The sequence below is a fragment of the Pelodiscus sinensis genome, chromosome 29 (genome assembly GCF_049634645.1).
Source record: "Pelodiscus sinensis isolate JC-2024 chromosome 29, ASM4963464v1, whole genome shotgun sequence".
Classification (NCBI taxonomy): domain Eukaryota; kingdom Metazoa; phylum Chordata; order Testudines; family Trionychidae; genus Pelodiscus; species Pelodiscus sinensis.
The window spans coordinates 12,391,989-12,409,685 of record NC_134739.1 but is presented as its reverse complement, the minus strand read 5'-3'; the positions used below and the strand labels follow the sequence as shown (position 1 = coordinate 12,409,685).

Below are 17,697 nucleotides of genomic sequence, written 5' to 3'. Positions count from 1 at the left end.
AGCCCCCTTCTTCCTCATGGAATGAGGACTACAGGGGCTTCCGAAAGAGCGCGTAGAGCAAAAAAAGAGGAAGAGCAAACCCAGCCTCTGTATGCGGCAGTTTTTTCGGGATTCCTCTAGCCTCCCAAAACCCCACAGTCTAGCCATATATATCCTCAATGATGGCAACTGGTTGATTTACTTCCTTACCTGACTGTAGGTATTTAAGGTTGCTGACTCCTTGTTTAGTGTAAATCTGATTAATGCTTCAGGGAACCTCAAATGTCTTGATACAGCCCCTTTTCAATTAATCTCTAATCTCTCTTTAGAATTACAGCCTTTTCTGCTATTGCCTCCTGCTGTTTTTTTGTGACCAAAGTGGTTATGAGCCAAGAGACGGACCACACAGCTGTAAAGCAGGCCACATCACATTTAATAGAATCCACTACTGTAAAGATGAAAAATTCACACTAACAATGTACAAAGGCAGGTGTAAGAAATACCATCTTTTTCAGGTAAAACTTAAAAGTTGCTTAAATTAAATGGGTTCATGTCTGACTCCCATTTGTATTGGTTTTAGAATAACCCAACAGAAAGCTACTATAGATCTATTATCTGCCAAAGGAAAACATCTTATATGGTGTGGTCAATTCAAAGAAAGTACTTAAATCAACTTTGCAGCGCTGTCACAAAAATTTGCTCTCTTCAGTACACAGTATATTTGCCTAACCTCTCATAAAATGGAGAAAAACTCTATTTAAATCTCTCTTGTTCCTACCCCCACCTCCAAATAATGCCCCTTCCCCAAAGTGAGCAAACAGAATTTTGTAACTCAGCATTGCGATTTTTTTTTTTTACTTGCTGATCAGCACAAGTTTATTTTTGTATGTAAAATACACATTTTCATCTCAATGCTGGGAGGGAGAGGGGGGTTCTAAGGCTGCTGTAAGCTACTGCACAAATCCCTAGTTGGCCCTGAATTATGAAGTGATCGTCCTCTTTGCAATTAGAATCGGTGTCATTTCCAGAAAAGAGGGTTAGACATTTAAAAAGAGTACTTTAAAAAAATTTAGTCAGATATACACACCTGTACTTATGCGCATTACGTTGTGCACATGTACAGAATCCCACAGGAATATGGTATTCTATCATCTGCATCTCGTTTGAGTATCATTTCAGTTCATTTTTCCCCTTGCTCAAGCCTCCGCCTTGCTGGCACATTATCATTCAAACCCTTGAGCAATTCAGCATATTTCTACAGATATTTCACAGATCAGTTCTAGCTGAAACAAACTCCATCCACCCTTCCTTGCCTAGTCCCAAAATAGTAACAGTGAATACTAATCATGCTAAGTCTGCCTTTGGTGTAACTTCACAGAAGTTAGGAGAGTTGAATGTGGTCAAAGATGATGCTACAAATAGATAAAACCGATCCTCTCTCAGGCATAGAAAGAAGTCAACTTGCCCAATTAATCGGGTAACTAATTACCAGAAATCTGTGTCTGAGAACAGTCTAAAAATGGCTGTTGGTTTAGGTGGGTAACAAGAAGCAGGATCTGGCAAAATTTAAAAAATAGTAAATAAGGGTAGTAAACTCCAGCAAACAGCTTGTTGCAATTTAATACTCTGGGTATCAATGCATTCACAATGCTAGAAGGCCAAGGAACTCTGTGCTACTGTAGTGAAGTCCAGCTCCTTTTCACAGAGTAAATATCATTGCAGGAGTCTGTGTAGGTTGTTGGAGGATCCCTCTACACACAGGGCAGCTCGCCTCTGAGAAGAAGTGTCCTGTGAACTATTCTGAAGAAGCCCTGAGCCACATTAGCAAGAGGAGAGAAAGTTTTATCTCTGCATAAAGTTCTTTTCCAGGGCAGCTGGTGTTCTCTGGATGGAGTGGATGTTGCGTTTGACCCGATCCTCTACAGAGGAAGTGGATGCACTCTCCAGTTTTATATGGCTGCAGAAGAATTGGAGAAAAAGTCAGACCAGCCTTCCAACTGTTAACTCTTCCCAGTAAAGTTTCATGGTTCCTGGACTCTCATGCATGAACTAAAGAAGGAAACAGGTTGCTGCTTCCTAGTGCAGTCTGCACTAGAGATGTTAAATACCAGTTAACTGAATAGTCGACTAACCTAATGAATTCTTATCGGTTACTCAACTATTCTATAGTCCCCCTGGGAGTGAGGCTGGCAGTCAGTGTGCTCCAGCCCCACTCCCAAGGAGTCCCCTGCCAATCCATGCTGCTGCCTCTGTATCAGGGGCAGCAGCATGGGGTGCCAGGCCGGAGCTGGTCCACAAGGGGAGCCAGTTTAAAAACCAGCTCCCTTTGTGGACCGGCTGCCTCTCACGCCATGCTGCTGCCTCTGATACAGAGGCAGCAGTGTGGAGTGGCAGCAGCCCCGGTCCAGAGAGGGTCTAAGTTCCTGGACCCACTGTGAGCTGGAACTGAGCCAGGCTGCCTGCCCACCTGGCTCCTAATACACTTTAAATGCAGAGCTGCAGCAGGGATAGGGGTCCTGAACCAGGCACAAAAAAATTTACTGGCGGGGAGGGGAGGGAATGCGTGTAGTCTATAGCATTAATTTATAAGCTTTTGCTTATCGGTTAATCGACTACACTATAACATCCCTAGTCTGCACTGGAAAAGCTGAAGGACTACAGCTTAGCCTGTATCAGACTAAATACCGTATAAACAGGGTCCATGTTTCTCTGTATAGATTTTAAGCAGTTCCCAATTTCTCCTCAACCTTCCAAACAGAAATGTTAATTACCAATGTATCTGTCACTGGGGATCTGGCGACTTTCTGGGAAGCCTCCAAGAGGGAAAAGCAATCTGTCCCCAAAACCAGGGCAGTGCTCCTCTGGGAACTCGAATGCTACTGCGCATGCTGTAAATTGCAACAGTAGCTACAGACCAGAAGGGAGAATTGCAGTCACTGACGTATTATCTTTAAGACTCAAGCCACGTTATCAAACAACATTGTGTGTTCCTTCCACACCCTCAGGCCACACACAATATGCACAATTTGTCTAAGAGGGGGAGGAGGAAATCTACCTGGCCCAGGAGGGTTGTCTTGGTGATTAGCTACTTTGCACCTCCCCAATTCTGGGCTGCTCCATGAGCTAGAATGGCCTCCAGCATAGGGGTGCCACAGGGCTGCAGCCCTACTCCTGCAATCCTACTCCTGCAATCCCTCCTCTGCCCAGGTCTGTGAGGGGGCTCTCAGCAAACACCCATACAGCTGTTTTGCTCAGATTCCGCACTGGGATAATCCCTCCCCACCCTGACATGGGGCTTTCAAGTCACTTTACAATGCTCCAACTCTTATCCAAAATAAAGAGCCTGGAGTGGGGAGAGAAGGGGAAATGGGTGATGGGGAGGGATCGTGTGAGGACTACCTGTTGTGTTCCCTCCCTCTGGGGCATCTGGTATCGGCACTGTCGGCAGACAGGATACTGGGCTAGACGGACCTTTGGTCTAATCCAGTATGGCCGGTCTTATGTTCTAAGATCTCACCCCTTGTGTTCACAAAGACCCCTTATCTCCATGGTCTCTTGTCATTCTTTGATCTAGTTTACAGCCCAATCCCACAGGAGATCTGTGCACAGGCAATTTGTGGGATCAGGCTTTGATAGGGCATGTTCTGAGTAGGGACGTGAACGGTTAACGGGTGATGCTTACTGATTCCAGTTCGCCGGGGGGGCCCACCATGAACAGGGGCTGCTCCAGAGAGCTAAAGTAGCCCCTGTCCATGGTGGGGAGGGGGGCACAGGCGGGAGGCACGCGAGCCTGCCCCTCCTTTAATTGATTAGTCATTGCATGTAACTGGTTAGCCAATTAAATGAGATTTTACATCCCTAGTTCTGATAAGAGGGACTTCGTCTGCTTGTGGAACACCGCACGTTTCTGCAGCACTCTACGAATAACGTGCACTGAGTGCCCAGGCAGCCATCGTCCTTCTTTTTCAGAGAGTTAGAACAGAGGGTTAATTTGTGTATGTGTGTTTTTGCCTAACTGTACAATATGGAATCAGACAGCTCCGTCGGGTTGCACATCGTCCCGTCCTACAACCTGTGCAGGATTATTCTCTACAGTGGTCTCATCCGCTGAGGCATCCACCCCTCGAGAGATTATTCCCTGCGCAGAACTCATCTAGGAGGCACAAGCAAGCGAGATACTCACTGTAGGAATTTCCCGTCTCGGGACCTGAGTTTCTCCAGTTCTCGTTCCCGCTCCTCCTCTTTCCGATGTCTCCTGACATTGTTCGCTCGCTCCTCTTCCCGCCACTTGGCGTTATCCAACATTTCCTGACGCTTGCGCTCTAGCTCCTCTGCGGAGATCTTCCTGTTCAGAGGCAGAAATAGCACTGTTAATTACGCTCAGTTTGCCACCCCATCCCGCCCCTCCCATTCCCAAACTCCAATATGGAATTCACATTGGATTCACAGCAATCGCATAGGAGAACTTCCTTGTTTGTTGTGGCCCTGAAGTATGAATACACTCAAGAAGGCATCTAGGGTTGCCAGATGGTTTAGCCAAAAATACCGAACACCTCCCCCACCCCACAAAAAAAAAAACAAAAAAAACAAAAACACACACACACACACACACACACACACACACACACACAGGGGAAAAAATTCTATTGAGAAAAAAAAGGGGGGAGATCAAAGTTGTAGAGGGAAAAAAAAGAGGACTCCGAGAGTTAAGAAATTTTTATTTTTTTAAAAACCAGAGTGGACCCTTTAAGAAACGCTTTTGAGGCTTTTTGGCCCTAACAGGTTGCTGGTAGCTGCCCCTCTGCACCGGGCTGGACAGCTCCCCTGCGGAACACGGTAAGCACCCGGGATTTTCGCCTCCTGGCCAGGAAAAAAAAAATTCAGAAAATACCGGACATTTTAGGTGTCTAGTATTTTCTGAATTTTTTTTGTACTGGACAGGAGGCGAAAATACCAGACTGTCCAGTTCAATACCGGACACCTGGCAACCTAAGCATCTCACTCCTTATAAGACAGAAGTGGGCAACACCACCATTGCTCCAGGATATTTTCTACAACAGCTGTTTGGCCCTAAAACTCTTGGCATTTCTGACACAAGTTGTCTTTTAGGCCTTGTTTCAGCAAAGTATTTAAGCACACACCTAAGTGGAATGTCTTTTGTATTTTGATCTTCACTATTCTCCTTTCCTCCAACGCCCAATGAGACCCAAGGCTTTTTATTTTTTAAACTGATTGTTAAGAGGACACCAATGGGGCATCGCATTATCCTGACAACTTTGAAATTTAATCTCCTAGCTTCCAGTCTGTGGGATGAAAACAATTTTGTGATCGCCTCCGCCGGCTGGTACCTGGCAGCTGAACAACTGACAGCCAGGAAGAACACGCATCGTGCCGCTTCCCATTATGAGATGTTAAAACACAACAAACCCTGACGTATCCAAGCCAGGACTGTTCACCTGATCTTTGGTCTATTTTAGTTAATAGAATTATGTGTTTGCACAGCTCACTATTAGTTTAGGGTCAGCATGGACAGCTTCCTTATAAACATGTTGCCTACCTAGTATAGCCTGAAGCATGCTGTCGTCGGTATCCTTTTTTAGGAGAAGGGCTCCGAGCTCTTTCCTTTTCTTTCCTGTCCACTTTGGTACTGTGCCTGTAATCCAGGAAAAACATTAACATCACATATACAGAATATCTACTGATCTATAGCCCCTTCCAGTATTAATCAGATATCTAACAGACCGCAACGACTCTCACAGGCATTTTGCAATAAGAGCTCTCCCATATTTCCAGGTGCATCATCTTCAGCGGAATGGATGTTATTTTTTTTTTAAATGATTTTGTATCCTTAGGGGTGTTTTTCAATCATTTGATTTTCATTCAGCCTACGTTTTTGCACCAGGAGGGAATAATTAGTAACCAAGTAATAACAGTGGAAGTAAAGATTCATGACAATAATTGCTTCACATATTTGTCAGAGGATCTCATGGTAACAAATACTTTGTTAAAGGCAGTGATGCCAGAATAACCCTCGAACAGTATCAACTTCAAAAAAAATTGCACTCTGATTTTATTTTTAAAAACAAAGAGCCCCTAGAAAGGCTATAACTGAAAAAGATTAAAAAGAAAAAAATTCTTCCAGTTGTCTGTTTTGTGCATTTGACTGAACTTTGAGTATACTTGCTTTCACTCTTTCCCCAAATAGTTGCCCCCTCCTTTTTTTCTTGTCTGTAAGGATCATTTTATTCACAGTAAGAGGAGGGAAACAAGTTTTAATGAATACAAAAATGTGCATAAAAACTACACACAAATGGGCAAGGAGACTGAGGGTGGAAACTATTTTGTACAAATTGATTAGATTCCACATTGCCAATGTCCCTTTAACAGTATATTTTAGGGTTTTATACAGTCACCGATCATCTTAGTACCTGAGTCCCTTCCATGTAAAATTTGCAGGAGCAAAGTCCTTAGGGGATTTCATGGTGTCTTTGGCAGTTCTCCTTTTATTGAGTTACAACTTTGCTTGGGGTAGGGATTTTGATTAAAATTTTATTAAACTTCCTTTCAGGGGGAAGGGTCAATAAGGGTTTAGAAGCAGAAGGAAGCATCCGTGGAGTGAGAATATTTGAAAAAAAAAACCCAACAACAACAAAAAACCTTTCCACCTTAAGAATGATTAAATGTAAACAACTTCTCTCTATACATTTTAATTCATAGGGTCGCTCTCATCATACCCTGTATTTCCTTGTTCATTTCTGGGATAAAGAGATAATTCCAGGGTTATAATTATTTACTTACTTAATATCAAATCTTTCCCAAGTCCTGTGTGTGGCTTTGGAGACCTCTACCAAACAGCCCCTTGGCCACATGATGCAAAGCTAAGCACCTATAATTCCATCAGCTTTCACTTCAAGTCATTGGGAAAAAGTGACGTGAGAAATCAAAGTTGCAGAAACAGTATGAAAGAGTTACGAGGAGGCTGATGGGGTAATAACAGGGATTTTGTTGCCGAGCCTTCAACTGATGTCTAGAACCTTGCAAATCTGTGTCTATGGGCTTACTATCTGCTTTACATCTGCAGATAAATTTTGCAGGTGCAGATACCAATCTTGTGTCCATGCAGGGCTCTTCCGATTTCTAGAAATTCCTCCCCAAAGAGAAGCCAGGCATGGCTTTTATTTTACTTCAAAGTTAAGATTTCACACTCACTGTTTACCATGCCTAGGAGGAGATCTTGACCTCCTATTCCCAGATTCTTCTTCGCCTGTACTCTTCTTGCCAGGGTCTTTCTTAGGAGACCAGGACTGGCTCCGTGACCTAGAGCGGTCTCTGTGTTTGTGGGTGGCTCTTTCCTGGCCTGCAGCTAGAGAGTGTCGAGGCCTGTGATTGTGGTCAAGGTCTCTACTCTGGAATTAGAAAAAGAGACTCCTTCAAGAGAGTGCAATTAAAAATACAACAGTCACAGGAGCCCATGTGTGGTGCTGGTGAGGCAGGAAGAACTAGGCTAGACAAAGTGCATGCGTATGTACAGGACATAGGCTAACGGCATTATCTAAAACTCCATCCATGCTCTCCATACAGTCCACTGCCAAGATTTTAAACATTTTTATATAGTGTCTTGCATCCCGAAGCACTTACTACTACACACACAGAGCACAAAGAATGCAGACACTTCTGGTGTGGCATGCAGCAGCTAACCACAACAGTAAGTAGACAAGAGTTTGGCTGAAAAAATAGGGGGCAAATCCTTGCTCTTATAAAAAGCCCCACTAGAGTTTTGCATTCACAAAGGGCACACAGGAATGTAGTTTTTAAGGCCTTTTCTGGAAAAAAAAAAAAAAAAAAAAGAGGGTGAAAATCTGGAAACAATGAAGTCAATGGGAATTTTAGACTTGTCCTCAACAGAGCTTCTATTTCACCCCAGGTGCTAAACAGCATGGAAGAGAGTCAGACAAACACATGACCAAGACAAATACAGTAAAGTGAATGGAACTTGACTTGGCCACCTTGGAAGGCAGAGGTACTGGAACAACTTGTACAGTGGGGATGCTGAAAGCCATTAAAACCAAATTGTAAACCATGTATATGATGGAAACCATTTCAAGCCAGGGGATGTGGCAGCACCCCCAGCACCTATGTCGAAAGGGCAGAATCCTTATGAGACTTGATCCTCTAGTCCCAATGGGAGTGTAGCCAATAAACCAGCTCCTCTCTCACCATCCTCTTCCACGGCCTGAAACTGCAACGCAATCTGTAGAGTCAGGCTTTCCTAACTAGCGCATCAACGCACTACAGACAGGAAGTTGCAAGAAGCACATGTGCCTACCTGTAAGCCGTATCCTGGGACTTTGAGATGAACAGCTTCCCAAGAACTATCCATCTTCTTGGATCTAAAGGGAAAAATTAAAGTCCCGTCTTTGGAATGGAAAAAGTGAATGTAATCTTTCTATCCACTGCACGAATTAAACCAGAGCTACTCAACACCCGGCCCACTGCCAGTTTATTTGTGGCCTGTGGTGCGGTTCAGGTTCGCCGATGGGATCCTTTGAACATGACTTCCACTGGGAACACACTCCACAACAGCGAGGCGTCTCCCAGGCAGGGTGAGCATTGAAAGACGCAAGCAGACGGGCTGGCTGAAACAGACAGGAACAGGGATTCGGTGTTTCTAGCTCCCAGGAAGGAGGTTCCAGGAGCTATTTGCATATATATTTGCATGTATATGCAACCACACTTAAGTTGCGGCCCTCGACATGTGCTGTGAGTATCATTGTGGCCCCTGGGCCTTCCAAAGTTGAATAGCTCTGCATTAAATCATTCAGCACTTATCCAACGGTCTAACGTGCCAAGTATATATCGGATTGTGTTTTCCCAATTTGTTTTTCCCTACAGGAAATAATAATAAAACGTACTCCCCTCAGTGATCCTCGCTGTTCAGGCATCATCTCCCCAAATCACCATGTGATCATTAACGATGACAGCGTGATGAAAGTGGCTTACAACAGCAGAGTAAGACAATCGTAAATGATAAGCTCTTTGGGACAGGGAAAGAGAAGGTAAATGAAAAAGCACAAGAAATGAGACGGCAGACGAGGGATAGGAGGGTTCAGTTGTGCAGAGACTGATGATAAAAATCTTGACTTCATAAACATGGAATTTTATGGAACATGGAAACATGGAAAAAAAATGTGGAGGAGAGCGATCAGTGGGGCAGGAACATTTTAAAAAATGCTAAACCCTTTACCCCTGTCCAGTCCCATCCCCAGCTGAGACCAGCAGCAGGGACTCTGGACATGGGGCCAGCAGCAGAGCCCCCGGCACACAGGGCAGCAGTGTGTGGAACCAGCAGCAGAACCTCTGGCTCATGGAGCCAGCAGCAGAACCCCAGAGCATGGGTCAGCAGCCAGGAACCCAGCATGTGGGGCCGGCATCCAAGCCCCTGGTGCATGTGGCTGGCACCTGGGACCCCTGGCACTAAGCCAGAAGCGTAAGGGTCCCTGCACCTTAGTTCCCGCATCTATGAAAGGGAGCAACTGACAGAGGCAAATCATTCTAAGCACGGGGGCAGCATAAGAGTGGTGAAGCAGGGAGCAAGAGAGGCTGACTGGAGTAATAAAACAAGAGGACTGGAAAAGGAGAGAAAGTGAGAGCAGTGCTGTAGGCAGTGGCAGAACTGCAGGGTTCGAAGGCCAGGTTCTGGCGCTTGAATGGGATTGCAGGAAAATGGGGGTGTTGCAGAGGAGCAATTCAAAGGCCTGGGGCAATGGGATGAGAACGGAGGGGGAAGGAAAGGTGCTCTCGGCAGTAACATTTTGGATTGCAACTTTCATCTTGTGCAAACATTGATCTCTCTCATTCATGACACCTAAACGCACCTCACTCTGCTTTGCTCCTCGTCACTGCCGGTGCTTTCGCTGCTAGAACTTTGATGTCTGCGTTTCTTGTGCTTCTTTTTCTTCTCCTTCTTCTTCTTCTTCTTTTCCTTTCTTTCCAAGCTGCTTTGCAACTATCATGCAAAAAACCCCATTCATTGCTGCTCACTAGGCCACCACCATCAGGACTGAAGCCGAAATAAGCTATGCAACTTGAGCTAGGTCAATTGCGTAGCTGAAGTCGAAATAGCTTATTTCAGCTTTTGGCACTATCTACACAGCAGGAAGTCCAAGAAAAAGCACTTGTCCTCTGACTTCCCTTATTCCTTGTAAAATGAAAGTTACAGGAGTCACAGTAAGAAATCTTCCAGCTCGACATTATTCTGACATGATGTTGAAATAACTACTTGTAGTGTAGAATAGTGACAGAAATGTAGCCGTGTTAGTCTGGTGTAGCTGAAACAAAAAACAGGACTATGTAGCACTTTAAAGACTAACAAGATGGTTTATTAGGTGATGAGCTTTCGTGGGCCAGACCCACGAAGTGGAAGAGGAAGTGGTCTGGGCCACGAAAGCTCATCACCTAATTAACCACCTTGTTAGTCTTTAAAGTGCTGCATAGTCCTGTTACTTGTAGTGTAGACATGGACTATGTTATTTCGGAAGTGTAGTGTAGTGTACTTGTAGTGTAGACATACCCTATGTGACTTGGCATAGCTGCTCTGTGACAGGAAAACTGAGAATTAAAATAATTTGTTAAATAAATGTGTGAAAGGAGAAGATAACATGGCCTGTGGCGTTTTTGTGTTTTATTTAAAAAAAATAAACTCACTGAGTTGTTGTTGTTTTTTTAATGTGAAAAAGCTTATTTTGTTCTTATCCAAAAGGAGGCAGGGAATAGAAATAAATTCCTTTCTCTAAACTGTGTTTATTCTGGACCCCCATTCTCTTCTCACTCAATTCAATGCAAATTCTGCTTCAGATTTCTGTGAAAGAATACATACCAGTTCTTTGATTTTCTTCATTTTTACGGGATTATTCAAAACTTCTCTTTTTTTCTCTTCCTCTCTTTTCCTACGGAAAATAAACCACATTGGAGATTTCAAACAACATTAATAATATCCAATAATATCCAAGAACTATTCAAAGCGCAAACCAAGACCAGATTTTGCACACACTTATGCCCACACTTAACGTTAGCACCATGAGATTTTCTCATTGAAATTAACGGGGCTATTCAAGGCAGTAAAGTTAAGCATGTTTGTATTGGCTAGACTGGGGCTTAAAGCAGACTTTGTAAGTGTGATCATACAGATGCTTTGTGTTTTTCAACTTGAAATGCTGGCTAGCAAGGTTAATCAAGAAACTGTTTTATATCCACTTGCAGATTGGCTCCATGGTTCCATCGAGTTCTGTTGCTGTCCATCCTGGCCGAGTCACAAGTGAATGTCTGATACCTCAGTCAAGAGTGATAGAAATGTAGCCGTGTTAGTCTGGGGTAGTTGAAGCAAAATGCAGGACAATGTAGCACTTTAAAGACTAACAAGATGGTTTATTAGATGATGAGCTTTCGTGGCCCACGAAAGCTCATCATCTAATAAACCATCTTGTTAGTCTTTAAAGTGCTACATTGTCACTCTTGACTGAAGCAAAATGCAGGACAATGTAGCACTTTAAAGACTAACAAGATGGTTTATTAGATGATGAGCTTTCGTGGCCCACGAAAGCTCATCATCTAATAAACCATCTTGTTAGTCTTTAAAGTGCTACATTGTCCTGCATTTTGCTTCAGTCAAGAGTGACAGAGATGTAATGCAACCACACAGTTGCAAAGCCCAGCCCCCGGGAAGAAAAATTCCTTCTAGAGTCACAGAGTGGTCAGTTTACAACCTGCAGCGTAAGATACAGCACTCCTTTGCAAGCATAGCTATGATTATTGGTCATAGCATTAGCCAGTCTCTTTTAAACTCCAGCTGCAGGATTTAAGCCTATGCAACTCTGACACAATCATTTACACCAAAGCTAGATGTAAAATCACAGCCTTGTTGAAAATGCAGCCTTTTTCCCCCCCTATTGAGGCATTTAATGTTTACACCCTCTTATTGAAGGGCATCATCTGCTTAAAATCCCACATACATCAAGCTAGAGTCTGGGGAGCTAGATGCATTTTGAGCCCCGATCCTGCAAACACCTAAGTCCACAAGCAACTGTCAGGATGCAGGTGGTCTCACAAGCAGGTGAGTAACTTTGATGTCTAAATGTCTACAGGATCTGCCTTGTATCCTGGAAAACAAACATTGGCTTAGTATTCACAAGTCTGAAATAAACAAAACTAACTCTAAGAGACACTTGGAAATGGAACATATATGCAGCCCATCTCAGGTGTGTGTATCAGAACTAGATCAACAGTGTAACATTTAGGAAACAGGAAACAAAAAGCTCTCTAGGCAATTTTCAGGTTTGGGGAAAACCTTAAGTCAGATTGTATCTTGCTGAAATCCTCCTGCTTAATGAAATACAAGAAAAAAAATTACTCCAAATCACGGCATGCAACATCTGAGGCCACGTATATGGATGAGCCGGAGATCCATCTTGCATTCAATTTAGCAGGTCTAGATAAGACCCACTACATTGAACGCTGAGGGCGCCTCTGTTTCATCCCTTTAATCACGAGGTGTTAGGGAAGCAAACGGAAGTATTTTCTCCCGTCAACCTCCTACTGTGAAGATGGCACCAAGCTCGGCTTAAGCTATGCCAAATCCAGCTACATTATTTACGTAGCTGGAGTTGCATACCTTAAGCAGACCTCCGGGTCTAGTGCAGACCTGGCTACAGAGTCTGAACAGTTGCAGGCTAATTAGATCAAACATTAATATTGCAGAAGTGCCTAGAGGTCTTAACCAGGTCTCTACTGTCCTTCAAAGATATAGTGTATGAGTCTGCATCAAGTAACTTCCAGTCTGAAAGATGACAGGTAGATAAAGGAAACAGGTGGACAGAGGACATACGAGGTGACAAACAAAATACGAGTCTTAATACAGATGAACTCTGTGCAGTGCTTGGTTAATTGGCAGCAGCAATCACAACTCACTCCCTGCCTAGTGTGAATCATCCCTTTTGTACCTTATCATGAAGAGTGGATCCTCCCGGATTTTGCTTGCCATGTCTAGGACAGAATTGGCACCTGTGGGGGCAAAAATGGAGCCGGGAAGAAGTCCTGTCTCAGTGGAACAACCTGCTTCTTTGTCTTCCATCTTCTCAAAGACATATTTGTCCACAGGGCGGCCCATCAGATACTCTTCTCTGTTCACCATGCCCCCGGGACCTTGGTACATCCAATCCAGCTTCTCTTCTTTTTTCCTGTTTCAAGCAACAGCAAAAAAATCCATGTTACTGTGTTTGCCCTCCAATCAGCTCTGGAGTTTCACTTTTCTCTGTAAAGATGAGCAGAAATGCTTTAGCATAAGTCACTATTGAATGTCTGTCCTTGGTACTATTCCTGCAAAACCAAAAAAAACTTACACAGGTGTTGAACTTTACATGTGGCAAGTAATCCTACTGATCATAGAAGATTAGGGCTGGAAGAGACCTCAGGAGGTCATCTAGCCATCCTCCCAGCTAGGGCTTTTCAAGTCTGGCCTTAAAAACTTCTTAGGATGGAGATTCCCCTGCATCTCTAGTGCTTCACCACCCTCCTACTGAAATAGTTTTTCCTATTATCCAACCTAGACCTCCCCTTCTGCAATCTGAGATTTTTGTTCCTTATTCTGCTGTTTGTCACCACTGAGAACAGCCTCTCTTCATCTTCTTTGGAACCCTCCATCAAGTAGTTGAAGGCTGCTATCAAATCCCCCCTCGTTCTTCTCCTCTGCACGCTAAACAAGCCCAGTTCCCTCAGCTTCTCGTAAGTCATGTTCCTCAGCCCCCTAATTATTTTCATTGACCTCCACTGGACTCTCTCCAATTTGTCCACATTCTTTCTGTAATGGGAGGCCCAGAATTGGATGCAATACTGCAGAAAAGGCTTCAGCAGTGCAAATACAGGGGAATAATCACTTCCCTTGATCTGCCGGCAACGTTACTAATGCAATCCAATGTGCCGTTAGCCTTCTTGGCTATAAGGGCACACTGTTGATTCATATCCAGCTTCTTGACTAATGTAATCCCCAGGTCCTTTTCTGGAGAACTGCCGCTTAGCCAATCAGTCAATAAGCTCAACAGGAGGGAAAATTAAATGCCAACATACATTTTTACGGGATCAGGGCCTTAGAAATTAGAGCAAAGGACCGTGTCCCTTTCTCTGACAAAGCCTAGAGACAATTCCACAGTGTACTTGACAGCATCGTTAGGAAATTTCTCCTGTTATGACACTACATTTCATAGCGCTAGGAAACATGGACAGCTCTAGCCAAATAAGTACCAGAAAGAGTAACTATTGGTCCATTATAACAAGCATCTTTCCTTTTTCACAGCACCCACCGTTTATACCGTGACAGCCAGGAAAGTTAAGTTATTTGGTAGCTGCGACTCAAGTCTTTAAAAAAAAAAAAAAAAGTGTTACTAGAATGTCCCTGTTCAGAAATTCCTCCTGGTGACAAAGTCCTTAGAATACAAATGATGCACACTGGATTTCCAAGGGACGAAACCACACACACACAGTCTAGCATAAAACTCTGCCTCACACTTACTTGACTGCTCCCACATCCTCCGCATAGCGCTGCATCTCCTCCCGGGCTCGCTCCTCCCGCAGCTCCCGCTGCAGCTCCTCAATCTTCTTCCGCTCAGCTTCATGTTTCTGCTCTGCCTTCCACACCTTCTCCACATTGCGCAGAGTCTGGGGGTGCCAGCTCTTCTTCAGATTCTAGGACAGGAAGCAGTACAAGCAGGGCTTAAAATGCTAACGTCCGAGACCCACGGAACAGGGACCAAGCCTTCTCACAGGGCTGCCCGGAAGACGAATTAAAGGGGCACCATTAGGACAAAAGTCATGTTGTAACATCTTCATCTGCCTCTGAATACTTCAGATTAACAACACGCCAGGCAGGTTAGTGAGAACGAACGCACGCACGCACGCACACACACACACACCCCGGCTTCAGCAAGAACTGTGTAATCAAGCAAGGAAAGCAGGTTTAGATCTTTACCTTTGAGTGCAGAGGGAAAGATGGAAAATTTCAATCAGACTGGCCAACAAAAACACACAAATCAGTTTTACCCTCACCTAAACCAGTGCTTGAAGTGCCCAAGAAGCAAACAAGGCACAGATTTTAAATCAGCTGAAAACAATCCCAAAGGTTTGAACATTACAGTGTGGCCTTAACATTACATTCTACCTTTGGGGGTTCGTAAAACTACAGTGTTCTCTTTTCTCCAAGGCGCTGGCACTCCTTTACAACCCCATTTATCAAAGTGAGATTTGGTTTGAGTTTTAGGTGGGAGAAAAGGGAATCAGTATTTGTTATCGGACTTGGTCCCTGTCAGCTGTGTGGACACTCAGGAGAGATTCAAATGCTCAGCAGAGCTCCCACAGCCAGGTTTTGTTTCTCTGGTGGTGCACATTCTCACATGCCTGGCTGCACATTAAAAAAAACCTATTCCGCACACGGATGGGAAAAATCTGCACATGGGTGAAAAAGATTAGAGGGAACATTGTCCACGACCCAGCCTCTTTGTTAGAGGCTGGGAATGGGTGAAAGGGGAGGGATCACTGGATGGTCCCCTGTTCTGTTCATCCTCTTTGGGTGCACCTGGTACTGGCCGCTGTCGGCAGACAGGACACGGGGCTGGATGGACCGTTGGTCTGACCCAGCGTGGCCGGTCCTCCACAGGGATGTAAAATCCCATTAACCACATGATGGTTAACAAGTTAACTGATTAAAGGGGGGGCCAGAGCTGCCCCTGTCTAGGGTGGTCTCCATCTCACAAGACCACCTTGGGGCCCTGATCCTGCAGCACCTCTGGGCACGACTGGCAATAAATTTAAGCCCGGGACCGGGGGCAAGGCGCTTGCTGACAGCCGGGCCCCTGGGCGACCCCGGGCGCACTGGGGGGCGTGGGGCTGTAGCAAAGCGCCCCCCCCACCTGTCTGGGGCCCTGGCTCGCCCAAGTGGGGGGGGGGCCTTCATTGCTGGGGGGGGCCCGCACCGTGGGGCGGGAGGGGGGCCCTTCATTGCTGGGGGGGGCCGCACCGTGGGGCGGGAGGGGGGGCCCTTCATTGCTGGGGGGGGCCCGCACCGTGGGGCGGGAGGGGGGGCCCTTCATTGCTGGGGGGGCCGCACCGTGGGGCGAGGGGGGCCTTCATTGCTGGGGGGGCCGCACCGTGGGGCAGGAGGGGGAGGCCTTCATTGCTGGGGGGGCCGCACCGTGGGGCGAGGGGGGCCTTCATTGCTGGGGGGGCCGCACCGTGGGGCGAGGGGGGCCTTCATTGCTGGGGGGGGCCGCACCGTGGGGCGAGGGGGGCCTTCATTGCTGGGGGGGGCCGCACCGTGGGGCGGGAAGGGGGGCCGTCATTGCTGGGGGGGGTCGCACCGTGGGGCGGGAGGGGGGCCTTCATTGCTGGGGGGGGGCCGCACCGTGGGGCGGGAGGGGGGGGCCTTCATTGCTGGGGGGCCGCACCGTGGGGCGGGAGGGGGGGCCCTTCATTGCTGGGGGGGGCCGCACCGTGGGGCGGGAGGGGGGGGCCTTCATTGCTGGGGGGCCGCACCGTGGGGCGGGAGGGGGGGCCCTTCATTGCTGGGGGGGGCCGCACCGTGGGGCGGGAGGGGGGGGCCTTCATTGCTGGGGGGCCGCACCGTGGGGCGGGAGGGGGGGCCCTTCATTGCTGGGGGGGGCCGCACCGTGGGGCGGGAGGGGGGGCCCTTCATTGCTGGGGGGGCCGCACCGTGGGGCAAACCCTGTCAAAACACACACCCCCCCCCCGTCCCCAGACCCGCCCCGCCCAGGCGGACGCGGGTCCCGGCCCCTCACCAGGTCTCCCCCCCCCATGGCGGCGGCGATTCGCGTTCCCGGCCCGGCCGCGTCAGCTCCCGGCGCCGCTCGGCCCCGCCCGCCAGGCCCCGGCTGATGGCGCCGCTTCCGCCGCCCGGGCTGGGGGGAGGAAGGGAGGGAGGCGGGGCTATGGGGGCGAGGGCAGATGTGTGGGGGGGTTATGGGCCTGGGAAGTGGGGGGCAGGTGTGAGGTGGGGGGTAGTGGGGGGTTGTGGGCCTGGGAAGTGGGGGCAGGTGTGGGGTGGGGGGGCAGTGGGGGGTTATGGGCCTGGGAAGTGGGGGCAGGTGTGGGGAAGTGGGGGCAGTGGGGGGTTATGGGTCTGGGAAGTGGGGGCAGGTGTGGGGTGGGGGGGCAGTGGGGGGTTATGGGCCTGGGAAGTGGGGGCAGGTGTGGGGTGGGGGGTCAGTGGGGGGTTATGGGCCTGGGAAGTGAGGGGCAGGTGTGGGGTGGGGGAGCAGTGGGGGGTTATGGGCCTGGGAAGTGAGGGGCAGGTGTGGGGTGGAGGGCAGTGGGGGGTTATGGGCCTGGGAAGTGAGGGGCAGGTGTGGGGTGGGGGAGCAGTGGGGGGTTATGGGCCTGGGAAGTGAGGGGCAGGTGTGGGGTGGGGGAGCAGTGGGGGGTTATGGGCCTGGGAAGTGAGGGGCAGGTGTGGGGTGGGGGAGCAGTGGGGGGTTATGGGCCTGGGAAGTGAGGGGCAGGTGTGGGGTGGGGGGCAGTGGGGGGTTATGGGCCTGGGAAGTGAGGGGCAGGTGTGGGGTGGGGGGCAGTGGGGGGTTATGGGCCTGGGAAGTGAGGGGCAGGTGTGGGGTGGGGGGCAGTGGGGGGTTATGGGCCTGGGAAGTGAGGGGCAGGTGTGGG

General features: G+C 47.6%; 1 protein-coding gene across 1 annotated transcript; it reads right to left on the bottom strand.

Moving 5' to 3' along the window:
- Positions 1-391: 391 nt before the first annotated feature.
- CWC25 (CWC25 spliceosome associated protein) lies at positions 392-16,970 on the bottom strand. The gene is made up of 10 exons (XM_075911395.1): positions 16,818-16,970; positions 14,540-14,712; positions 12,975-13,211; positions 10,856-10,925; positions 9,855-9,985; positions 8,306-8,369; positions 7,189-7,385; positions 5,537-5,632; positions 4,163-4,324; positions 392-1,936 (listed from the first exon to the last, which is right to left on the bottom strand). The coding sequence occupies exons 1-10, from the start codon at positions 16,833-16,835 to the stop codon at positions 1,822-1,824; spliced, it is 1,263 nt and encodes a 420-aa protein (XP_075767510.1). The 5' UTR covers positions 16,836-16,970; the 3' UTR covers positions 392-1,821.
- Positions 16,971-17,697: the final 727 nt, after the last annotated feature.